The sequence below is a fragment of the Pelodiscus sinensis genome, chromosome 4 (assembly GCF_049634645.1).
Source record: "Pelodiscus sinensis isolate JC-2024 chromosome 4, ASM4963464v1, whole genome shotgun sequence".
Taxonomy (NCBI): Eukaryota; Metazoa; Chordata; order Testudines; family Trionychidae; genus Pelodiscus; species Pelodiscus sinensis.
In genome coordinates this window covers 39962825-39989734 of record NC_134714.1, presented here as the reverse complement: position 1 = coordinate 39989734, position 26910 = coordinate 39962825, and the positions used below count along the sequence as shown (strand labels likewise).

The window sequence follows — 26910 nt, the reverse complement described above, 5'->3', positions numbered from 1 at the left end:
ATGCATTCTTATAATGATAACTCCGTAACTCAACAATGTTCTTTATGGGGAAGGGCAGGATATAGTTTGTAGCCCAACGTACAGTTTGCAGAAGCAAATTTAAATTGATTAACATTATCAAAAGTTATTTGTACCTTATTCCTTTTTATCCTTCTACATTGTGGTTATTTGGTCTGTGACAAATGGACATGTGTTAACCCCTCCCATCAGGTGTCTTCATTTTTATCATTTCCCTCAGACAAGTGCTTATTTTTCAACCAGGGAATGGGCTGAGACAGACAGGTCTGATTGTTGTAATAGAGTGGATCATGGATTCCCTGCCATCACACAGACATCCAACAATTGTGCTGACCCTCTTGATTGGGAAGCCTAGCCGTTAAAGCATTATGCAGTACATTCCATGCCACCTATAAATAGAAGTCTTTCTTGCTCAGTTTTGTCCAGTTGCCAGCTTCTTTCAGCCTCAGTTGTCTGAAACTCTCTGAGGGTGAGTTGCGCCTTCCCTGATGGCACTCTAAGATGGATGGGGAGATTTTTTTCCCATCTGAATCTTTGCTTCTGAGCTGGTCACTGGTTTCTGCTGATAACTGAAGCCAAAACTCTGGGTTGATAGCACCACAATCTTTTCCTTGGCAGCTAGATGTGATATCATGGAGCCAACCTTATGATTTTTGGCACCCTATACAGCCTGAGCATCTGCATCCTCAATCTCCCGGGGGAGGGGAGGGAGGACAGCCACTCCACAGGGTGGGACTGTGCTTAGATCTGAGGAGGGTGGGAGAAGCGGAGGGAGGCTAGTGGGGGACCGGGCAGACTAAGTGGTGCAGCCTGCTGCAGCTTTGGGCCGGGAGGTAGAACAGGTGGAGGAGGGGAGTGGCAACACAGGAGGCTGAGGGATTGGGTCCACCGGAGCTGGTGCTATCCTCAGCCAGTGATGGCCTTAGGCATACACAGCATAGGGCACTGCTAAATTTGGAGCATCATTAGTGCCCCAAATTTAGTGGTGCCCTCTCTAGCTGTATATGCTGCGCGTGCCTAAGGATGCCCTCTCTACAAATAGATCACAGCTTCAGATGAGAAATAAGCTCCAGGTAACACTTTTTCCCAGAAAAAAGCAGGCCATGCTTTTAGTCCAACTGACTCCAGCAGCAAAGAATAGGGGTATCAAAATAAAGAGACAATGAGACAAAGAAGCAAAATAGCATCAGAAATGGGCCCAAAGTTCAGACCCAGACTTTACGCACACTGAGCTTTGGAACAGTTTAATACGTTGATTCAGCCTATTGTAGCCAGAAAGGCTAGCTGCAAAATTCAGATCTAGAGCTTGGGAGAGTTCAGATCTGGGACTGTGGTTCAGATCCATGTCTAAAAAGAATATTTATGAATATTTTCTAGGAGGCATCACTAGGTCACTAAAGCTACAGTATATATTAAAAGGGAGTTACTCAATGATAAGACACTACTTGATCTGTTAGCCCTGGTCTACACTCAGGAGTTATTTCAAAATAATCCCCCTTATTTTGAAATAATAAGCACAGCGTCCGTACTACCAAGCTCATTATTTTGAAATAATGGGCTGGTTATTCCCTCCTGCTTTGCTTGGGGAATAAGATTATTTTGAAATAGTTATTTTGGGAGTTATTATTTTGAATTTAGTTATTTTGAAATAATTTCTTACTGCAGACATACCCTTAGATGCTTCCTGATAGGGTAGGTCTCTAAAGTATACTGTTAGTTGTGGGAACAAATAAATCATCAAAAAATCCTTTCATTTGTGAGTTAGAAGGTATGTATTGTACTTTCATGACTCCTCTTCAATTCTGGTTGCTTCAGCATGCTGTCAGTTTCTACTGAAATCTTCACTTGTATCTGGCGGTTGAAAAGGAGGTTTATAATCTTACAGGTGGAGCCTCTCCAGCTATTTGCAGAAGTTGTTTCCCCCAAAATCATGTGGTCTAAACACATTTAAGTTTATTTTTGTCACAGTTTACAACCTTCCTCTTGGTTGGCAATAAATTAATCCTGCCAGAGGTCCTGGGATTAAATAATTTCCTTGGGAGAAGACTACTGGGTGGTGAATGGCAACAGAAAAAAGTCTTCATTTCAAGTTCACAGATGATTAAGCTAGTCACTCGGCTTCTATTCTATGGAGTGAGCTAAGGGATTCTGAGCATATTACCCCTACCCCTATGATGGGTAAAATCAGGGCATGGGCCCTGTGGAGGCATTCTAGGGGCAGTCCTATTAGTATATGAACGCCTCTGGATGGCAGGTGTGTGAAGGCCCAAGGACTTTAATGTGGCTCTCATATCCTTCAGACCATGGAGCCACTGGTCAGTTTGCTCAGAGAAGAGCGACATGCCTTCTAAAAGGAGATCCTGCAAGGTGTTTTGAACTTCCAGCAGCAGTCTGGAGCCCTGGAGCCATGAACTGCGGTGGCCACAACTTGAGAAGCTACATCAGCCACATCGAGTGCTGCTTGTAGCGCCATTCAGGAAATTACTCTCCCCTCCTCCTGAAGGGCCTAATACTCTGCACGGGAATCTCTGGGGAGCAAGTCTGTAAACTTGTCCATTGATGCCCAGGTGTTGTAGGCGTATCTGGACAGAAAGACTTGTTGGTTGGCAATTCGGTATTGGATGCTCCCAGATGCGTAGACTTTTCAACCCAGTAAGTCGGTCTTTTTAGCCTCTCTGTTCTTAGGGGTGGCCGTGGGCTGTCCCTGCCTCTCCCTCTGATTGACTGCCTGAACTACTAAAGAGCCTGGGGGAGGGTGGGAGAAGAAGTGTTCATTACCCTCCTGGGGGACAAAATACCTCCGTTCCGTCCGCTTATCAGTGGTCAGGATGGATGCCAGGGTCTGCCACAAGACTGCCAAGATCTTGGCTACCATCTTGTTGATCTGCCACGCCACCCTGGAAGGAGTGTCTGCATGCAAGATGTCAACAGCTGGGTCCAAGTCCTCGGAGACCTTGTCTGCCTGGACTCCCAGACTTTGGGTCAGGAGGCGGAGGAGGTCTTGGTGGGCCATGACATCCATGGAGGGCATGGAGGGCACAGAGTCGGCCAGAGCCTCGTCCGGGGAGGAGGACGAGGACCCCTTTGCCATATTGCCCACAGGGGCGTCTGTACAGCCTGGATCGTCTGAAGTGGCCATGGAGGGAGAGGTTGGCTCACCAGAGCCGCGCTCTTCCCCGGGCCTGGGAATGACTGACCCGGAGATAGCGAGTGGGCCAACATGGGGGACTGGACCAAAGGAGTTGCCGATGGAGGGACTCGTGGACCTGACAAGACAGAAGCCAGTTTAGGAGGGTTCACACCCTGGCCCTGATGGTAGGCTCAGGGGGTCCAAAAAGGCCACAGGGCAGAACATGAAGTGCCCCCATTACTGCTCCCTCATGGGACAACGATGGGGGTATCCTGGGGGGGCTCTCCTCCGCCACTGGCTGCAAGGCCTGCTGTACGCCTTCCCACCCTTCCCACTAGTTCACAGGGTCCTGTTGAAAGTGTGGGAGTTCAGGGCATCATTAATTCTAATCACCCCAGCGTGGCCCAGACATCATTGGTTTTCAACCCTCCTCAACCTCTCATGTGAGAGGCCTGTAACCCTCCCACTAGTCCCAGACCTGATATCCCAGGACTCATGCAGGCTTCACCACCCAGACCTACAGTCCCTTCACTTGACTGCATGGAAGCTCCATGGTTAACAGCAGAGGAGCTCCAGTGCTTTCAACAGGTCCAAGAAGTCCTTCTGGGTAGCAGAAAACCTTCTACTAGAACTACCTATGTTGCTAAGTGGAAGCAGTTTTGCTGTTGGGCTTCTCAGAAGGGGGTACACTCAAGGTGGGCACCAGTCCCCTTGATCCTGGATTACCTGTTGGACTTTAGGCTCCAGCAGCCGCGTGCCCAGGAGCCAGCAGCGCCCATGTGCCGCGTGCCCAGGGCTGGTGCTGCTCCTGTGCCACGCGCTCAAGGGTGGGGATGCCCATACGCCGCGCGCCCAGGGCTGGCACAGCCCATGTGCTGTGCACCCGGGGCTGGTGCTGCCCCTGGGCTGTGCGCCCGGGCTGGCGCCACCCATATGCCGCATGCTCAGAGGTCAGCACCGCCCATACACCGCACATCCGGGGCCGGCACAGCCCTTGCACTGCGTACACAGGGGTGGGGCCACGTAAATGCCCATGTGGTGCACGCCCAGGACCGGCACCACCCGCACGCCCGGGGGCCAGCACCATCCATACGCATTGCGCCTGTGGGCGGGTACAGCCCTGATAACTCTGCGGGTGCACAAAAATGTCCCGGAGGGCGTCATGGCGCCTGCGGGCACCTCGTTGGGTACCATTGCTCTAGCGGGCATTTCAGCCCCGACACTTAGAGCACACTCCACGAGAGCTGTGGCGGCTTCCACCGCTTTCACAGCACAGGTTCCCATCCTGGACATCTGTAGGGCTGCCTCATGGTCCTTGGTCCACACGTTTGCCAACCATTATGTGCTGTCCCGTCGGGCCAGAGAAGATGTAGGCTGGGTGGTCCTTAACTCTTCCATGGTTTTGAAATCTGGCCCTCTGCCTAGTTAGGTTCTGCTTTGGAGTCACCTATATTGGAATGCACATGAGCAATCACTCAAAGAAGAAAGAACGGTTACTTACCTCGCAACTGTGATTCTTCAAGATGTGTTGCTCATGTCCACCGCCCTTTATCTGGAATATGCCGGTAAGAAGAAACAAGAGTAGGTGAGGGGGCCAGCAGGGGTATATATGGGCCGATATATCGGTGCCACTCCGGGGAGATCCCTGCTGGCCCTGAGAGAAAAATCTCCGAAAGTGTGTGCACGCTGCGCACACACAGCTATATTGGAATGGACATGAGCAACACATCTCAAAGAATCACAGTTATGAGGTAAGTAACCATTCTTTCTTGAACCAAATTCATTCCTTCTATAATTTGTAAATCTTGCTCATTAGATTGCAGTGGTGCAGAAAGGATTTATCAGGCACTGAGGATCTGACCCAAGAAAATGGAGTGTCCATCTCTACTTATCTTTCCACTGATGTACTCAATTAGCCACTGCAGGTCGTGGTAAACTTACCAGAACTGATTTTAGCTTTTCTTTCTAGTCACAGCACAGTGTTGCAAGGATAGATTTGTCCTAGCTGACTAAAATGGACTTTTATCAGGCAGGAAGCCAAAAAAAAGTCAGGAAATAATAGAAATAATATGAAAGAGGAAATTGAAATACTAGTGGCAGGAGGTAGGAACAGTAAGAATCTTAGGTTCACATCTCATGTGTTGTTCTCAGTTCATTCCTGGATATTGTATATAAGAATGGCCATCTGGAGTCAAATTAATGGCCAATCCACACATAATCATGTCTTCTGACACTGATCAGTGTCTGATACTTCAGAGGGTGTGAACACAACTGGGTAATTTATCAAGTGACCCATCCCCTGTAGTCCAATTCCAACTTTTGGTAATCAGAGACTTATGGACACCTAGGCTGTGTCTACATTGGCACCCTTTTCCGTAAAAGGGATGCTAATGAGACACTTCGGAATTGCAAATGCCACGGGGGATTTAAATATCCCCCGCGGCATTTGCATGAACATGGCTGCTGCTTTTTTCCGGCTCGGGGTTTTGCCAGGGAAAAGCGCCAGTCTAGACAGGATCTTGCGGAAAATAAACCCTTTTCCAGAAGATCCCTTATTCCTACTTGAAAGTACTTGAAAGTAGGAAGAAGAGATCTTCCAGAAAAGGGTTTATTTTCCGCAAGATCCCGTCTAGACTGGCGCTTTTCTCCGGCAAAACCTGAGCCGGAAAAAAGCGGCAGACATGTTCATGCAAATGCCGCGGGGGATATTTAAATTCCCCGCGGCATTTGCAATTCCGAAGTGTCCCATTAGCATCCCTTTTACGGAAAAGGGTGCCAATGTAGACACAGCCCTAGAGTATGGGGGAAGTGTGCCGACCATCTTGGTCCATCAATGGCTATCTTCCAAGAATATAACTCAGGCTTTTTTGAATCCAGATATAGTTTTGAACTTCACTTCTCCTGGCAATGGGTTCCACAGGTTGACTGCATTGTGTGAGGAAGAACTTCTTTTTGTTTCTTTTAAACCTGCTTCCTGTTAATTGCATTAGGTGACCATTTCTTCTTATGTTATGTGAAAAGGCATATAACATTTCCTTATTCACTTTGTCCACATCTTTCATGATTTTATAGTCCTCTGTTATAATCCCTCTTTAATCTTGTTTTTCAGAATAGACCTAGTCTTTTTAATATCTGTTCATAGGAATAATACCTTTAATTATTTTTGTTGCCTTTTGGGGGATCTTTTTCATTTCTAATTTATCTTCTTTGGAGATGGGGTGACCAAAACTATACACTGTGTGATCAGTTCAATCACAGAAGTCCTCTCAGATCTGTCACCCAATGTGATTATCATACCACCGAACTTATCTACATGTTCTCCAGTGTTTCCTCTAATTTTTTTCCATCCACGTGTAGATGTGTGCCCGATACCTGTATGAATGTTCACCACCAATAGAAACACGTGCTGCCAGATGTGGGAGGCTGTAGGTGCTCTGCCAATCAAGTTGCTAGCATTTGAATTTCTCTTGGGTGGCTGCACAGCTTTTAGGGAATGCTGCTGCCCTCTGGAGCACCCTATCACCATTCCACGAGGAGTAACGGTAGTTCGAACTAGGAAGCCTAGTTCGAACTACCTAGTTTGTGCTGCGTGTAGCCGCATGGCATGGGGTTCGAACGAGCGGGGATTTAAAAATGGCGGCGCCCCGCTTATGCAAATGAAGCCTGAGAAATTCAAATCCCGTGCTTCATTTGCAATTGCGGCATGCCTACGTTACCCCGCTAGTTCGAACTAGCGGGGTAGTGTAGACATACCCTCAGATACTTAAACGGCTCCACTCTGGGAGGGCTCATTTGATACGATCCAGGAACACAACCCTCAAAAGAGGCCAAAACCCCAAATAAATTGTCTTACTCCTTATAAAAGTTTTACATAGAGAAATCTCATAGGATTTACGCTTTTATCAATGAAAGAGAGATATGCACAGTGGTTGGTCTCCATGGTAATAATTATTTACACTGGATTTTGGTAATAAACACAAGAGTCTTTATTAAGTATAAAAGTAGGATTTAAGTGATTGCAAGTGAAAACAGACAGATCAAAGTAAGTTACCAAGCCAAAATAAATCATGACCATTAAGCTTAATAAACTAAAAGAAAAATTTATAGATCACAACTCTTGCCCTAATCCTTACTTCATTTAAAATTCTTCAAGACCTGGATCTAACAGCATCTGGCCTGGATCTAACAGCATCTTGTCCTCAGAGTTCTTTGATTTCAGGTTTCTTCTACTTTTAGGCTAGGGAGGCCATTTCAAAGGCCAGCTGAAGACAGTGTTGATTGCTTCACATTCCTTAAATAGCATTTCCCCAGAATGGGAACCCTTTGTTTAACCATCCCCATAGCCATGGAAAAATAGAAGATTCAAGATGAATTACAGTACCAGATGCAATGGTCACATGTCTTTCATAGGCATGCGCAGCACATTTCATTAGGGTGTGCACCCAAAGAATTTTTAAAAAATGTACTCTTTGACCCCCATTAGCCACGGCTCTGGAAGTAACACTTTCGGGGCAATATGGACACATGCCCAGAAATAAAAGGTGTCATGTGACCCCCCCCCAAGGACTTTTCCCACCATCCTTCTACCAATAGGGATTAGTTTGGCCCTCACCAAACCCCCATCATGCAACTATCCTGCAATTGCATTAACCCAATGTGTGTGACATTAACTCGGGGGGTGGAGAGGCTGGGGGAAGTGTTCCCTCTAAGAGTTTCCTCCCATGAGCACAATAAATTTTGTGTTGTGCAGCAGTACTGAGTTTATGGCTTGTTTGGATGTGCCACTGTGGCACCCAAGTTATTAATAAATATCTTATGAACCTCTACCTTTCCCCTCTGCTGCTCTGTCTCCTCCGCTTGTTCCATCAGCTCCCCTGGTGCCTGCTGCCCCCCCAATCCCTCACCCACCTCTGCTGTCCAGACTCCTGCCCTTCTCACTGCCCTCAGCCTTCCTGAGACCTGCCCCCCTCCACCAGCCTTTCTCTCCCCCCTTGTGCCCACTCCTCCAGTAGCCCCACTCTGATCATGTGAGCTATCCCTCCTCATCCCCTCTCCTAACACCTCCCTCTACACACCTGCCCTGCCTCTCTCCTCTGGTGCTGGTCCCTCCCCTGCAGGTGTCTGCCCTTCTACTTCACCCTCCGGAATCCCCTGGCACCTGCACCCTCCTGGTGCCTCCCCCTTTCCTCACTGCCCCTGCCCCCTTTGCCTTTTTCCCTGATGCCCACCCCTTCACCACCCTCTGCCCCCATTTTCCCTCATGCCCCTCTGTGCCCTCACACCTGCCTTGCTCCATCCCCGCTTTCCTCATGCCCACCCCTTCTTTCAAATCTTCTACCAGCACCTCTCCTTCTCCCCTCTAGCCCCTAAAGCCCTTCCCCTCTCCTCTCCTAGCATCATCCTGTCCCCCCCCCTTCACTGACACCTCCCCTCCTGCCCTTTTCCTCATTGTCTCCACTTGGCCCCCTGGCATTTGTCTCTCTCCTTTACCCTGACCCTTGGTGCCTTCCCCTTTCTTCTCCTGACCGGCCCCCCTCTCCTCAGCACAAGCCCCTTCCTCTCTGACCCTTACCCCCTATTTTTCCCTCCTCTTCCAGCAGCTGGTCTGTAAGGGTATGTCTACACTACCCCGCTAATTCGAGCTAGCGGGGTAATGTAGGCATACCGCACTTGTAAATGAAGCCTGGGATTTGAATTTCCCGGGCTTCATTTGCATAAGCCGGGTGCCGCCATTTTTAAATCCCGGCTAGCGCTCCTTCACTCATGCCCCCTTTGAAACATTAGGGTGTGCCTGGGCACACCCGGCACATCCCGTGCACACACCTATGATGTCTTGGTAGGATCAATCACAGTTTGGGCTGATAGGAAAAGCAAAGCCAAAGCCATTCACAGATTCTTATTTTGAGCACCAGGCCATTAAGCCTCTTAAGCACCACTAATGGCTCTAACTCCAAATTCTAGATTAATAAACAGATTTATACTTCATATTACTAACTTACCTATAAAAATTCGACATGCGCACAAACTGAATATACACACTCAAAGGATCACAGGCTCTTGAATGATAGGTTTCTTAACCTGTTTTGCATATTCATATTCAAAAACATGCCCATAAAATATAGAGGTGAAGTGTCACACACACAATTCAAGGTGTGGACATAACATAAATGTATATAGTTTCATTATGATTTCTGTTTTATTATCTATTCCTTTCTTAATGACTTCACGTTGTGATGATATTTGGTCAGAACATTTGTAAGGATCAGGCAAAAAGAAATCTCAGAGTGAGATGGTAAATTTCTGTGTCCCTATATGTGGTATTATTGGCTTCAGCGGTGATTTTAGTTAATGCTCATTTTTCTGTGCATAAGAAAACTGGCAAGTGGTAAATAATGAATAGAACAATGCACTGACTCTGAAGAACCTGAATCACTTGGTAAACCAGCCTCAGACAGACTACATGGGTGCGTCTAGACTGGCATGATTTTGCGCAAAAGCAATTGCTTTTGCACAAAATCTTGCCGCCTGTCTATACTGGCCACGAATATTTGCGCAAGAACACTGATGTTGTAATGTACAAAATCAGTGTTTCTTGCGCAAATACTCCGATGCTCCCACTGAGGGATAAGTCCTCTTGTGTAAGTATTCTTGCGGAAGAGGGCCGGTGTAGACAGCCACGTTAATTTCTTGCGCAAGAAAGCCGGATGGCTAAAATGGCCATCGGAGCTTTCTTGTGCAAGAGAGCGTCTACACTTGCATGGATGCTTTTGCGCAAAAGCAAATATTTTGTGCAAAGGCACATGCCAGTATAGACGCTCTCTTGCGCAAATACTTTTAATGGAAAAACTTTTCCGTTAAAAGTATTTGTGCAAAATCATGCCAGTCTAGATGCAGCCCATGTGTTGCAATAAAGCCAAATGTTAAGTTAAACATTTAGGAGGGACTCCAACCTAGAAGCAATGATTCTAAAAAGAACATGAGGGTCACGGTGAATTATCAGCAGAGGCATCATCTGACGAAGTGGGTCTTTGCCCATGAAAGCTTATGCTCCAACACTTCAGTTAATCTATAAGGTGCCACAGGACTCCTCGCCGCTTTTGCAGATTCAGACTAACATGGCTACCCCTCTGATACTTATCAGCAGAACATGAACTTCCAGTACAACACTTTGGCCAAAAGGGTTAATGCAATCCCTGGGGAAACCAGGAGAATATGTTTTGTATTTGGCACAGGTATGACTGCTGTTGAAATACTGTGTCCAGTTCTGTTGTCTGTCATTCAAGAAGGATTTTGATAAATTGGAGTAGATTCAGGAAAAAAAAGGCATGGGAATAATTAAAGATTGGAAAATAGAGCCTTGCAATCTGCAGATATCCGCATCTGCGGGTGTGGATGCAGCTATCCATGGCTTCTTTTTGTGGATGCTGGTGTGGATGTTAATCCACATTTTTTTATCTATAACCCTGCAAATCTGGGGATATCCCCAGCTTATTTTTGTGGATATAGGTGTGGATGCAGATACACATTTTGTATTCCTTCAGGGCTCTAGTGATAGACTCAAGGAGGTTATTCTGTCTAGCTTGATAAAGAGAAGGTTATAGGGTGACTTGATCACAGATTATAAGTATCTATATAGGAAACAAAATACAGGACTATGTAGCACTTTAAAGACTAACAAGATGGTTTATTAGGTGATGAGCTTTCGTGGGCCAGTCCCACTTCCTTAGTGGAAGAAAATTGTCACAACCATATATACCAAAGGATACAATTTTAAAAAAATGAACACATATGAAAGGATACATAATTGTATCCTTTGGTATATATGGTTGTGACAATTTTCTTCCACTATTTGATCTGAGGAAGTGGGTCTGGCCCACGAAAGCTCATCACCCAATAAACCATCTTGTTAGTCTTTAAAGTGCTACATAGTCTTGTATTTTGTTTCAGCTACACCAGACTAACACGGCTACATTTCTATTACTATATAGGAAACAAATTTATTTAATAGAAGGCTCTTCAATCTAGACGAAAATATTGTAAGATCTAGTACCTGGAACAAAGAACATGAGAACATCTTTGAACCAGACAAATTCAGATAAGAAATCATGTGCAAATTGTGAATAGTGAAGATAACTAACCACTAGAATAATTTATTAAGTTGTGATGTGGATTCTCCGTCACTGGCATTTTTACATGAACATAGGATATAAAAGATGTGCTCTAGTTCAAACAGGAATCGAGGGAAATCATATGGCCTTTGTTGCAATGGCCCCTTCTGGTTTTATAACCTCTCAGTTTGTGAAAAGTGCTCCTTTTAAAAGCCATTTCCAAAAGGGGTTGTAATTCCTATTTATTATATCATAAAAATTGACCAATCAAAACCAGTATTGAATAGTTCATATGTACACACTACCTCTCAGCTCAAAATTGTTTTGATTTTTCTCCAATACCCCAAGGTCTTGAAAATCCCTAATCAAAGTTATTTTACTTCAGATAAATTCCATGTTCTGTAATTCCTTTGATGCCATTCTGTGTTTTTGTTAATGATTTTACATACCAGGCTTGTAGGTGAAAGTGACCTTCTTACAGCCTTTTGGTTGCTGCAGACTTCAGTCATATCTGAGAGTCATCATAACAAATTCACCAGTCCCTCAAAGGGCTCAGTTATTCTTACTCTGAATATTGTTTTCAGACCCATATCCAGTTCATAATGAGAATGGCATCAAAAGTGGCCACAGTGTAGCATCAGCAGAAATCAAATACTCTGTACTGAATGTAGATGCAAATCCACTGAAAATAAATACCTAAAGAAATAAGGAAGATCTGTATTCAGAAATGTATTCAGTTAATAATTACTGCTCAGAAAGTCTCACTAAGTATAAAACAAAATACAGGACTATGTAGCACTTTAAAGACTAACAAGATGGTTTATTAGATGATGAGCTTTCGTGGGCCAGACCCACTTCCTATTTGATCTGACCAGACTAACACGGCTACATTTCTATCACTATTCTAAGTATAAAACTGTATTTTGTTTTCCCATCAATAGAAAAATCTCTGAGTTGCTTCTTAGAGCGATGAAGATTCCCATAAAACTATTTGACATTGTAGCAATTAGTATATGAGCTTGTGGTGGGACATCTATAACTTCAGTTCCACCAGATGCTTTACTACATTTAGCACCATGATGCAAATTTCCCTAGACCACAGAAAGAAAATGATCTGCCAGCTGGACTAAAATTCAACAGCCAGCCACAGAAAGAAAAACCTTACAGAAATCAAGTGGGGAGGGGAATCCCAAGGAGGACAAATAAAAGCACTTTAGACCTTATTTAAAATAGATTTCAGAAGTTAGGAAACTGAGAAGAAAGAAGCTATTCTGAGGAGCACTGTTGTCATAAGAGAAACAAAATGACTTTCCTGACCATAGAACAAGGATGGGAAACCTTTTTTGGGTTGGAGGCCACTGACCTACAGAAAAATCAGTTGAAGTAGGGCTGTACACAAGTGAGAAGCAAAAAACAAACAGAAAAACAGCCAACCCCTCCCTGACTTGGCCCCCATCTGAGACACTCCCCACATTTCCGTCACATACCAGAGCCTAGGGCTGTCCAGTGGGATGGGGGGAGGGAGACTGGAGTGCCAGCACAGGCTCCCCAATACTGAGAAGGGGGCAATGAGCCACAAGGGCCAGATCCAGGCAAGCTGGGGGCCTTAGGGTCCCCAGCCGTGCCATAGAGAGTGGGGAAGTTAATGTGTGTGGGCAGGTGAGAGTTAAAAGAGCCTTCATATAAGGAGCTTGTTGTATTACTAAAAAACCTAGTATCACAATGGAAGGAGAGAAGCATAATCAGCAGTGATCTTCAAAAAGATGTAATTAGTGGTATTGTCTGCTGGGTTTTGGTTGATGTCTAGTCATGCTGGAACCAGACAAAGAGGAGGGAGGAGAGAATCTATACTCTTGCAGCTACTGTCAACCAGTGAGATAAAATGACATGTGAGAGCCAGAAAACACAGTCATACTGGGTTGTTTGTTGGGTCTTGGCTTATTTTTAAATAACATTTTCCCCAGGACTTGGATTTCAGAAAGAAAGTTACTGGGACAAGTTCTGCTCTGTGGCACCAGTGTAAATGCAGAGTAATTTCACTGATGTCAGTATAGTTACTGTGGCTTTACAATGGTATAGCTGGAAGTAGAATTTGTTTCATTGTCTGGAAACCTAGTGGTCTCTCACTCTTGGGCAGCACAAATTCACAGGTGATTAATCAGCCCACCCAATCAGTGAGCTCCCTGCATGGAGCCCTGAGCCTCTGACTGGGCGGAGCTGATTAATCATCTGTGAAGCTGTGTTGCCCCTCAGCTTACAGGGAACACTGCTCAAGACCAAGTGATTTCCATACACAAGGCTCGGCCATTTATTTAGTCTGAATAGTTTTAGTTTTTGTTTAAGGAAAATAAAAAATCAGGATGGCTCCAGGAAAGGGCATGATGCATGTGTGTCCTTTAATGTGTGCCAAATGCTTTGTTTTACAAATCGTCTTCTCCCTCCACCGTTTCCTCTTTCAGAGAGCAAAGGTGAGGTACAGACAAAACAACATCCTGACGGTTAAATAGTGACATGTGTTGCACATAACATTTACATAAAACCGGTTCTAATTCTCCTCTGGGGAAAATCCATGACAGTGGTAGAGTCAGCCCCAGAAAATGCTCCTTCGTATACTTTCCTCAGAGGAAAAGAGCATGGGGTTCTGCAAGGGAGGCAGAGTATTTAGGTTTGCAAATTGATAAGTCTTCGAGTGCCCCTTGCATGGTATATCCCCTCAGTGAAGAGAGGTTTTACAGCTGACACAGAGTTGAGGCTTGCCACTCAGTAGACTATGGGTTCCCACAGGGATCTCATTCTGCTGTTCTACCCACAGGATGCACTGTCACTTTCTGTACCTCCGTGAGTTCTCCCAGCTTCATTCCCCTCCATTCACTATTGCTGAGGAGAGAACGTTGTCCTTGATTTCTTAAGGATTTATTTCCTCCTTCCTGTCTCTCATTCACTCTTCATAATGAAGCTTGCTTTCAGACTGTTATGTCAGCACAAATATTAAAACAGTACCTAACCCTTTTATAGTATTTTTCATCCTCAGAGTTTCTAACTCCAGTCTTAGGTTCTAATAGCTGCATAGTTATCATGGAGGTTGTTCTGAACACTGTACATAAATACAGGAAATTGTTGCCCAAAGAGCTTACAGTCTGAAAGCCAAAAGGGGGAGTTTGGGGAAGGGGATACTTCAAACAAGTGTAACCCACACACGTGCTTGTTGTGTTGTACTACCCTGTCCAGTGGCACCGAGACCACTTAGGGTATGTCTACACTGCATGCTTATTTCAGACTAAGCTATTCAGAAGAAAAACTCTAAAATAGCTTTTTTCGAAACAGTGTGTTTCATAGCAAATGTCAATCAAAATAGCACTGAGTTACTTCAAAATAGAGCATCGACACTGATTGGCGCCTCAATTGTGTTTAAAGCCCCCCAGAAGCATTTCAGGCAGGACATCACAACAGCACTTACTTCCTGTAGCTGCTTTCTGAGGCTTGTGCTCAAAAGGACCCAGGGGCACCTGTGGGGCACCTCCCTGTGGGGCACCTCCTCCACCTCTTTTCACATGCTGCTTATGCAAGACAGTCCCTGCCACGTGCACCAATGATTCTGACTACGGGACACCAGTTTCGACTGGTGGGTCCACATGGTCACGGAGTGGTGAGACGACCAGCAGTGGCGCCAGAACTTCTGCATGTGGAAGGACACCTTCCTGGAACTGAGTGAGTAGTTTGCCCCTGCCCTCAGGTGACGGGACACCCACATGTGACCCACTATACCCCTCCAGAAGCAGGTTGCCATTGCACTGTGGAAGCTCACCTCACTGGACAGCTACAGCTCCATTGGCAACCAGTTCGGCATGCGGAGATGGACCGTCAGGGCCACGGTCATGCGTGTATAACTCTCTTACTGTGTTATTGGGAGGGTGGTCAATTGCTGGGATGGGATTACCTAGGGCAGGAGGGTGGTGGAAGCTCTCTCTTTGAGAGATTTTCCAGTCCCAGCTTCACAAAGCCCTTCCAAGAGATAGGATTAGTTGGGGTTGGGCCTGGTGTGTTGGGCTCAGGGACCTCCTGAAGGCTCTGGCAACCCTGTGATTCTCTTTGTCGTCTTCTCCAGGTGGTGAGGGCCATCAGTGCCATCCTGCTGTGCAGGGTTATCCTCCTGGGCGACATGGACCCCATCGTCACTGGCTTTGCTGCCATGGGCTTCCCCAACTACAGAGGGTGGCCATTGACGGCATCCATATCCTCATGCGGGCCCCTGACCATCAGGCATCCAACTACATCAACCGGAAGAGGTACTTTTCCATGGTCCTGCAGGCTGTCGTGGGCCACCGCAGCCACTTAATGGACATTAATGCTCTGGACACTCGCATCTTCTGCAACTCCAGTCTTTATCAGAAGATGCACACTGGCACTTTTTTCCCCCACCACACCAGCAGGGTCAGGGATGTGGACATACCCATGGGCATCATGGGGGTCACAGCCTACCCTCTGCTCCTCTGGCTTATGAAGCCCTGCACCAGACACCTGGATCAGACCAAGGAGCCTTTCAACGGCAGGCTCAACAGGGTCTGCATCGTGGTGGAAGATGCCTTTGACCATTTTAAAGGGAGATTCCACTGTCTCCTCACCTGGTGGGACCTCAGCAATTGGAACATCCCACAGAGGATGGTGGCGTGCTGTGTCCTGCTTAACCTGTGCAAGAACAAGGGGGAGACATTCCTGCCAGGGTCGGGCAGAGGCTGAGTGGCTCACCAGGGCTTTTGAGCAGCCATGCATGGCTGCCTTCTGGCAGGCCCATCAGGGGGCTGTGCACATCCAGGAGGCCCTGAGGGTCAAAGACAAGGACAGCTGTGACACTCTCCTCTGGGCCTTCCTACAATGGGCCTCTGCTGTGCCCCTCTGTGCCTTTCCTCCCTCACCCTCTCTTTCTTTGCCCTCCCTCCCTTCTTCCTCTCCCCTTGCCCTCTCCTCCCCGGCAGATACAATAAAGCAGACTTTTGGGTTTGAAACAATGAACTCTCTTTTCTTTATTTGGGGTAAATGTAACTGGGGAGAAACTAGGGAAAGAACCTGGGAGGGGAGAAGAGGCACGTGAAAGGGGGAGCAAGGGGTAGGTGGGACTCAGGGTGGGGCTGGGAGTGGCACCTGCCTCAGGTGGTCCTACTGCCTCTTGTGCAGGGCCCGCTGCGGCCCGGGGTGGGGCTAGGAGAGAAGCTAGAGGGACAGGAACCAGCGGGAGGCAGAGGAACAATGGGGCAGCTTGGCTTCCCTCCATGCTGCTCACATGCTGGGTCTTGCAGTCCCTCAGGAAGGGGACTTCTATTCTTGCCCACGGGGAGGGAGAAGGTGTCCGGGGAGGTGTGTGTAAGGGGCAGATGCTGCTTGCTGGGGAGGGTGCTACAGGGGTTCCCTCCACTTCCTTCCCCTCCCAACAGGCTCACCTAGCAGGGGCTTGGTGTCCTCCGCCTTGCCACACTTGCCCAGGAGCTGATGCTACCCCAACAGTGTAAGCATGACCATGTGCTATGTGTGGCACTGGTGTGTGTGTATGTCCATGACCCCATCCTCCTCAGTGGTGGCTTGTGGTGGGAGGGTGTCCCACCGTGGATTTGGGAGTAAGGCAGGCCTCTCCAGAAACACTCTGAGTAGGAGCACAAGGGTCCTCTGTGACAGCCTCCTGGAGCTGTGTGCTCCGGAATGGCGCTCCACATACACCCATGTGCAGAGGCTGCTGTGCAATCCCCAGGCCGAGAAGGCTGAGCAAGAAGTGCATAGCCCTGCACTGCCCACTGCCTCTTCCCATGAGTATCTATGGAAAGTGATGGAACACACCAGATGGGCCTTCTCCGGCTTTGTCTGAACCCTGGGTGACATCCTGGGAAGGAGGTACCGGCTCCAGGGACAGGCTAAGCTCCTGGGTGGTGGCATTGTGGTTTCACTGGCCTGCTCCTCCTCCTCTTCTTTTTGGCCACAGGCCTGACCTCCGGGAGGGAGATGATAGACGTCTCCAGCCTAGAGCCAATAACAAGTGGGGGAAAGGGACTGGTCACCCTCCCAGAATGCGGTGGAACTGGTCAAAGTAGAGCCAGGTCTGGGGTGCCGCCCCTGAGTGGGAGCCGCATTTCCTGACGTTGGTGTAGGCCTGCCTGAGTTCTTTTACTTTCATGCACACCTGCTCCTGGGTGTGTATGTGTCCTCCCTGGCCCAGGCTGTCGCCCATCTGGCCATAGACATCAGCATTCCTGTGCCTGTTGCGGAGATCCTGGAGGTTTGCCTCCTCTCCCTAAACCTCAGTGAGATTCAGGATCTCTGCACCAGTCCAAGATGAGGTCTGCCTCTTCTGCTGCTCCCTTCCCCACCCCTCCTCTGGCAGGGGCTTGAGAGCTGCCTTCAGCTGTTACAGCAGCCTTGGTGGGCTCAGATGGTGCGTTGGGGGTCTGCCTTGGCAGCAGGAAAGGTAGAACTGGGTGCTGCTGTGTACAAAAGTGCTAGCAGGGTTTGTGTCATGCCACAGTTTCCCCTGTGGCTGCAGCTATAAGGGCTGCAGGGGAAGGGGAACTATAGAGTTCTGATGAGTGTGGACAGAGTGGCCACCAGGGCATGTGTGAGAAGCCCTGGAGGCCAGTGACTTTGAAATAACCTCAGCTGCCCCAGCTCCACATGCCGTATTTCAAAGTATCTGTTTCAAAATAGGCATTATTCCTTGTGGGAAAATGGTTACAGATTTCAAAATAAGAAGCCCATTATTTCGAAATAAGGGGTTTGCTGAATAGACACTCAAATAGTTATTTTGAAATTACACTGCTGTGTAGATGTGCCCTTACAGAGGGTATATCTACATTTGCACCCTCCTTCGAGAGAGGGATGCAAATGAAGACATTTGAAATTGAAAATGAAGCCGTGATTTAAATATCCTACGCTTCATTTGCATATTCACGTTATGGCACTATTTTGAAATAGTGCTATTTCGAAATAACAGACGCTGTTAAGACACGATTATTTTGAGAGAAAACCCTTTTCTCAAAAAAATTGGTAAACCTCATTGTATGAGGAATAAGGGTTATTTTGAGAGAAGGGTTTTCTCTTGAAATAAACACCCTGGCTCCTTACTCCTCCTTCCCCTCTGGCTTCCTTCCTCTGCCTTATATAACCCTCCTGCTGTGAGCCCACAGCTGCTTCTGATAGCCCTGCTGCCTGGACTTGCTCAGCTGTTTCCCCTTAACCAGGCTACTGTGGCAGAGCTCTGGCTTAGCTAGCAGTCTGTCACATATGTATTTTTCTTTTGTATGTATGATTGAGCCACAATTGCTTGCCTGATTTCTTATAGGCTTCATGGTGGAAGTTGGTGTTGGCTGTGTTTCTGAGGAGAGGATAGCATACCTTCCTTGGGTGAAAATGTTAGAGGACAGTGCAATAGGAGGAGATAAATTCTTGAAGAACTACTTTAAGAATCTTCTCTGATGTAAAAGCCCTAAAAATAAAGAAGGAAAGCCAGAGAAATATAGATTGCATGCTGTATTCACTGCACTATTTCCCAAGTAAAAGTGATCTTCATAGTTTTCTGTATGGCATTGCCAGTTCTTTACATTCACTCAAAGTTTTCCAAGAAAATGATATAGGTAAATCGATAGATGGATTCTCATCTGTCTGGGATGCCTAGGTGAACATTGATGTAGAGTGAAGAACGATGTAGGCTACCTATTAAATGCTCATAGGCCCTCTAAGAGATGTGCTTTGTGTGTGCTCAATGCTGCTGCGTATTCAGCTTTCCTTTTGTTTTGTGTGGGGTTTATTTTGTTCAAGACAAAACAAACGTTAGAAATATTGGCACTGAGATAAATCATTCCTTGGCAGTCACAGCATTGCTGGCCTCTAATCTCAGAGTTTGCAAATTTGTAGAGGGGAAAAATATAATAAATAAATGTACCGAAAAAGTGAAGGAGACTGAACCAAACTGAATTAAGATCATGAAGTGTGTGTTCCTTTTCGTGGTAGAGCTGTCCTTCAAAGCCAAGAGGATGGATAGTTTTATAAAACATTTGGACTGAGAGACTGGAGAGCTGGGATCTCTTTCTAGTTCTGCCACAGACTGACCTTGGGTAAATTGCTCACTCTCTCATGCCTCATAACTAGGAATGGTAGTTCAGAAAAATGTGTTTGGGAATGAGCTGCTTCAGTCCTGGCTTTGACACACAAGGAGAGGTCTACACTGCATGCTTTTATTGGTGGTGTGTAGCATACATTTATGCATAGCTTCCCTAGCACCGGCATAAATAGCAGTGTAGATCATAAGGGATGGCATAGGTAAGTAGAGACATACCTCACAAGTGCAGATATGTACTTGAATACATACCTCACGTGGCTCTCCACTCCCCCAAGCTGTGCCTTCCAATCTACCCTGATATTTTTAGCAGTGCAGTAGCTCGTTGCCTCTTCACTGTCAGAGCCTTTCCTTGCTGCCTCCCCTCTGCCGGTGCTTTTCACTGACACACATACACAGGATGCGGCCTGTTTTTCACTGCAACGTTTGATTTGCAGCATAGATGTAGCCTGAATATGTCACTTAATCTCTCAGGCCCCCTGTTTCTTTCTTTCTTTTAAAAAAATCTGTAATAGGGGAATACCAATGGTTGCTCACTTTTTTGTTACATGCTATAAATTTGTTCGATAAAAGGAGCAATGTATGTGTAAAGTATTACTAACTGGAGAGATACTGAAGTCTGTATTAAGAGCTGAGCTTGATGCACTTGCTTTTGTGGGCGGTACCTTACTCAGTGACGAGGTCAGTTAATTTGATTGGCGCTATGGAAGGAGTAAAGCACTACCTCTAATGAGTAAGGGTGAGAAAATTGGGCTCTCAACATCTAGGCAAAGCTCCCGCAAACAAAATTCTTGCTGAAGACCCACTGGGAATTTTGTACACAGACTGAACAGACCTGAGGAAGGGCCTCCCGAACTGGCCCATTATGATATAGTTCTATACTCCTGGGTTCCAATATGGACTAGAAAGAAAAGCATCAAGATGCTGTGAGAAGGACTGTTTCTGGAAATTGGGGAAGAGAACTCATTTCATTCTAGATTCTGTGGGGAGAGATCACCATATTTTCTAGACTCAGAGAGAAGATTGATTATTTAAGTGGCAAAAGGAGAAATACAAGATGTTACTGTAAGACCACCTTTCCCTCCCCAGCGCACAAGGTTAAGAATTCTGTAAGCATCACCCTGCAAAATCATTTGGATGGAGCCAGTTACCAGGGGTTGATTATCTGGTCAATACTTGCTCTTTGAACTTCGTTATCTCAGAGCAAGTAGACACTCTATCTCCAAGTAGAGAAAGGGGAAAATAAATGATTTGGCACCATCACATTGCTTCTTGCTCGTTGGTAATCATTCGCTAGCAAATAGATGATCTTATTCACCAATAGCTGCTGTGGCCATTAATGAGAATTTAAATGGATTGGAGATTAAATAAGTCTATCTCCTTTAATGGAATGGAAGTTTCTGGGTTTAACTGGGGATGGAGGCAAAGAGAGGAAATTTTTAATGTCAGCTATTTTATTCATTCTCAAGATCCAGTTTTCCTTAAAGTAATCCTCCCTGGGTATCTCCTGTGCTTATATCATACTGTCCTGTGCTGATTATCCTCACACAGCATTGGTATGTGTATGTGAAGGAGTGGCAGCCCACCCATCCAGTGTTTTGCAGAGAGAGCAGATAGGAGAGATCCTTCTAGAAGGTCAGTCTATAAGCATCCAGTCTGCATGCACTTAAGATCATTCTGTTGAGATCAGTAGGTATATATTAGGAAAGCTTGAAATTTGCCATTTTGGGAAGAAAGTGATAGTAGTAGGGCATTCTGTTTGTCACAGTTCTACATTTTAATACTCAAAGTTCAATCCAGTTTCCTTAATGACCAGCTTGAGTTTCAAGGAATGTATTGGGATTTATATCTCACTGCTATAAAATGAAAAAAATATCAGGGGTGGAGGAATCAGGAAGAATATGTAGACCTAAGGGAGCGAGGCTGTGGGCAGGGCTAGTTAGAAAACAAGAGTTCCGTTTCATTAAATATTTCAAGATTTCAAAATCTGGTTTTGTTCCAATGTGTAATTTTTTGCCAGAAAATTAGACTGAGACCTTTTACTGCCATAGACTAGCCAATATTCCAGTGGTTAAGGCATTCACCTAAGATGTGGGAGATCTGGATTTAAGTCCCTGTTCTACTCAATTGAGAGTGGACACTTGAACCTGGTTCTTTCTCATCCCTGGTGAGCCCCCTAATAGGTGGGCTTATTAGCTAACATGGGCTCTTGATCTCAATTTTATCCACTATCTAAGACAGTTTTGTCAAACCCTGTGTGTCTCATTTTTGACAAATTGGCACTTTCTAGCAAAAAAAAGGTTTGTTGAAAAATTCCTTACCAGCGCTGTGTCTGGGGTTGGATAAGAGGGGAATTGGGGAGAGGTCTGTAGAAGAGTTAGGGGGGGAGTGTCTTCTGTAGGAGGTGTTAAATGTGGGGGAACTTAGAATCTGAGAGTAGGCTCAGAAATACCAAGTGTGGAGGATCAGGGAAAGGGGTTCTGCAACCACTACTGACGGTCTCTAAAATGAATTTGGTGATAGTAACCAGACTGACAGCCCTGAGAGCTGAATCCGTTTTTGTCCAGAGGGCAGACCTAGAACAGCCAGTGGGCAGTGTCAAGCCCCAGCTATTAATGTGCGTCAGCCCTGCTTGGGAAGAGGGGAAATTTTCTCTGTACAGTCCATTCCAGTGTTGGTCTCTATTGAAATAGCCAACAGGAAGGCCACTTTGTGTTGTGGGTACCACACAGTTAGACTAAATTTGCCATAGGACAGACCATAGGTCATTGCTGAGCTGGACAGATTTGAGCCTGTGAACATTTCTATGTTGTATTTATGACCCACAGTATCACCCAGTCTCCCTAGTAGAATGTATGGTAAAGGGAAAAGATGAAACATACCACCATAAGCCACAAAACCTGCATGTGCCGCTTCCTCTCAGTTAGGCTTTAATGTATAAGCTAATCTACTGTGATTAGCGTTTACATCCTACAGTGACAGGCACTCCAGAAGTACCTAAAGTAGATACAAATAAATGTACAGCTTTACATTTACAATATATTTGGGGATATGATCTCTTTATATTCCATAAGCTAAGGATGGTTGAGGGGCATTGTATGACTGGGAATGATGGGAAAAAAACAATCCATCACCACCATCACATAGGGTGCTACAGAAGCTAGTGGTAGTGCTGTCATGGGGATGAGAAGTAAAACCCAGGATCTAACCATTTGGAGTGATTAACAATCCCACTGCACTTTTCAGTTGTGCATTAGCCTCACTGTAATGGCCAAACTTCAATTTAGATAATCACAGTTTTGCTCCCTAAAATTCCCCCTTCTGATTTAATTGGGGGAATTACTCTAAACTCCCTCCTGGAATAAACCTGTTATTTACTCTTTGCATGTGTCAAGCAATTGCTATGTTCTAGCCCAGTAGTAGCTGCAATTTAGTGGTGGCTGAGCAAATGATATCTAATTAGCAGCGATGTTTCCCACATAACATTCTATACATTTCCGTTGTTTTCTGTCCTTGACTTTCAATTGTCCATGGAGAATTTTTGATTGAGGAAATTTGTTGTGATTCTCAGGTGAATAACATTAAGAGCTAATGTACAGCACTGCACAGAAAGACATATGCAGTCCTCAACCATACATTTTATTGGTCCTACAAACCCCAGGCGCTATGCTACATATATTTGAGTGTCATCTACTATAACCTGATCTATTGTCTAACTATTTAGATATATACATACCTAGAGAACTCTCATACCAGGTTGTAACATATCAGTTGTTGTTTCTTGCTCTCTTCATTATAGGAGCAAGGCAAGATTGGTGTGGTCTTCAATATTGGGACAGTGGACATTTCTATCAAAGAAGAGAGCACCCCAGTGAACGATGGCAAATATCATGTGGTGCGCTTTACTAGGAATGGTGGCAATGCTACGCTTCAGGTGGACAGCTGGCCAGTGAATGAACACTACCCTACAGGTATATGTTTGTCCACAAAAATGTCTCTCTGTCTTTACTTTTTCATCTATTCACACCTTAAAATAAGGGTTACAACTACTAAAGCACAAGATGCTGGAGTGATAAACCTTTATACTTCCCCCGAAAGAGAGAGCTGGGTTGAGCCTGATCCAATGTAATGGGAGCTGAATTTATCATCCTGGTTCTGTGTGTTCACTGTGTTGGAAAATGAGGTATTGCATCCAACATTTACAGTGTATGGAGAGATGTGATGTTCAAAGGCTGCATGGTAAAGTACATGTAGATCATCACTGGGTATAACCTGATCTTATGAAGAGATACAGCTTGATTCAACAACAACTTAGATTTGTTACTTGTGGTGATTTCTAATTAAGAAAACCAGGGTGAAGAGCAGTGTGATGGGAAGGGGGCATTGCACTCTACCTTATCTCCTCACTGCAGCCTGCATAGATATGGACTTAAGGGATATCAAACGTGGCAGGTTTGGTTCACAGGAGGTGGGTGGATCTTTCTTTTTTGCTTCCCATAGTAAGATTTCATCCCCTGAATTTTGCTCTGAATTTTGGGTTTGTAACAAAACTTGACACCACTGAAACCGTCATGTTTTCGTTGGCTTCAAGTCAAAACCCAGGTGGAGCCATTCAATTTCATATTGATTCAATTTGAAACCATAACCCAAACCCCTAGCAAAGAAGGGCAACAGTGACAAACTAGGGTCTGCATGTAGAGAGGACAAGCTACATCTTTCCCATTTGTGTGTCACCATCCTTGCAGTCCACAGGGAAATCAAAAGGATGCAGCCTTAGCAACACTGACAGTACAAGGAGATGCTCACTGATTTACATGATCTGGAGAATTCAAAGAAATGGAGAGTGGTTGCAGAGACAGTCACCATCTTCAACTTCCTTTTTGGTATCGGGGCCATGCTCTATTCAACAGCTGCCAGTATTAAGTAAATTCAGGCAGCTTCTGGTACCTCTCTTCTAGGTTTACTTGTAACCCACCTGGGGTGGAAAGAAGGAGAATTCTCCTGATAAACACTAGGCAATTTGCCAGCAGTGTAGGAGTCGCTCACAAGGCATTCAGTGTCAAATGATGGCACTCGTGAGAGATACCCAAAGAACACCGCACCTAATTGTTCCCCCCAGACATTAATAAATTACTCTGGGGGCGTGATTCCATTTCTACTCTTCACTGAGAAAGCATGCTGGGAACCTGTGTATCGGCGTGACTTTCTCTATGATGCAGCATTAGTCCTTCCAACATTGATCTATAACACTTGCGTCATGTGGAATACAAACTTCCTTGCACCGTGACAGGCTCTGGAAAAAAAAATTGCTACATTAAAGGAAGGGGAACCGATTCCTGAGCCCCATTGCCCAAGATGGTAGAAAGCCAAAGCCCTGCCGTCTCATGCAGGTGGTCCAAAACTAAAGGGCTTCAGCCAGGCCTGTAACCTGAGTCCCGCTGCTTCAGCCTGGATGTCAGCAAGTCTAAGTTAGCCCTGGCAACCCTATTAAAACGGGATCCAGACCCTATTTGGGATCAGACCCCACAGTTTGAGAACTGCTGCTATAGATCGGGGTGGGGAACCTCAGGCCTGGGGGCTGGATGCGGCCCCTGGCTTGCCTGGATCCAGCCCTCCAGGCTCAGGGCCTCCCCAAGGATGCTTCTGTCCTATTGTGGGGCTAGAGTGCACAAAATCTACTAAACTGGCCCCCCCAAGGTTCTGGTGTGGGACGAGAATGTGGGGAGTGTCTTTTTTCTTCTCAGTCAAGGGCCACTTCGATTAGGGATTATTATTAATTATTATTATATTTTATTTTGCTTCTTACTTGTGTGTGGCCCCTACTGATTTTTCTCTGAGTCAGTGGCCCCTGACCCAAAAAAGGTTCCCCACCTACTGTATAGATGTTTAGTGCTATATATTCAAAGGTCCTGTTCCCCAACATCTTTGCCATTACGGTGTGTCAGATTCAGCCCAATTATCCACTGGCCGAGGAAAGTGGAATGGCCAGGATGTGCCCAGATCCAGTGTTTCCCCTATAGCTTCTATTAATTATTTCCCAGTCAGCTACCTCTGGTCCATTTGTCAGCCATTGATAGTCTGTAACAGCCCTATGAACAGAATTTCTTTTTATATTAGTTACTGTAGTTAATCCCTCTGCTAAAGAAGTAAAATATTCAGCTCTTTTCTCTGGAGTTGTTGAGTTTTTGAAAAGGAAAAATGAAGCTTCATCCTCAGCTGCTGCCTTATTTAAAGATCAGTTTATGTTTCCATTAGGAAATTCATGGCTTTACAAAATCTGCATTAGCCATGTGCCTGCATTGATAGTGGGTGTATAAAGTCACACCCCAAAGATGAGGGATTTATTTATATTCTATCCAGTCCGTCGTCCCCTCCAACTTCTCCCTCACACATACCAACTTCTGAGTGTTAGTAGGTTATAGAATTATTTATAAAGGATTGATTAGAAGTTTACCAGCTCCAGAAGTTTAGTGATCAACAATAACCTTGAAATGGTTTTTAAAACCAATACAGTTTCACTGGCCATTAATATACACTGAGACTTAGAACACATTGATATTTCTAGTAAAGGATATAGACACAGGCCTGAACTAGAAATTTGAGGAGGTTTGGCTTTAGATCTAAATTTCATAGCTTGGTCCTCTGTCTACAATTGGATGTGACCAAAACCTGCAAATCTCAACAGTCCAAGCCTGGAAGAAAATTCAAATATCAAATTCAAAGATCCACATCTGACCTGAATAGTTTGGTCCTTCTCTAAGAGGTGGCAGCAATAGTCAAGGAATCTTTTCTCCCTGGTTTCCTCACTTCCATTCATAACAGAGTGGGGTAATATGCAGGAACGGAATACAACTGCCCAGAATAAAATAGGCCACATGTGCTCATTAATATCTGGAAAGCATTACATTCACAGCAGGGAAGACTTGGTTGTGAATCGGAAGGTGCAAGGCTATTGGGGTGAAAGTGAAAGGCAGGAGCAAAAGCAGCAGAATAAGAACAAGGAATTCAAAAAAGCAGAATTCAAAAAACTCAGAGAAGTGGTTGGAAAAGTCCCACGGGAAGAAAATGTAAGGGGATAAAGGAGTTCAGGAGAGATGGCAGCATCTCAGAGACAATATTAAAGGCATAACAGCCAACTATCTTGATGCAAAGGAATGATAGAAAGAATAGTAAGAAGCCAATATAGTACCATCAGGAGCTCCTTAATGACCTGAAAATTGAAAAGGAATCCTACAAAAAGTAAAAATACGGATACATTTCTAAGAATTAATACAAAATAACAGCACAAGCATGTAGTGTTAAAATCAGAAAGGCTAAGGCATATTGTGAGCAACACCTAGTTAGGAGCATAACAGGCAATTAGAAGAGGTTCTATAAATATGTTAGTAACAAGAGAAAAATGAAGGAATGTGTTGGCCCATTACTTTGTGAGGATTGATAGCTAATAATGAATAGCATCAAGAAGGCCGACGTCTTTATTAAAAAGATTAATTGTGAGCAGATACTTAACATTAACAAGAAGAAGAAAAATAGAGGGCAAGAACAGGTTAAAGGATATG

The 26910-nt window shown here is 45.4% G+C and overlaps 1 protein-coding gene across 12 annotated transcripts in view; it reads left to right on the top strand.

The window, feature by feature from the left end:
- Positions 1-26910, top strand: part of NRXN3 (neurexin 3) — a 1564511-nt gene that overhangs the window by 1327059 nt on the left and 210542 nt on the right. For all 12 annotated transcript variants that reach the window (XR_012903352.1, XM_075926779.1, XM_075926774.1 and 9 more), the window contains one exon: positions 23151-23322. Coding sequence is in view for 11 of the 12 variants with exons in the window: in XM_075926779.1 (XP_075782894.1) it covers positions 23151-23322 (172 nt within the window). In the remaining variant the exon portion in view is untranslated. The remainder of the gene's footprint in view (positions 1-23150; positions 23323-26910) is intronic.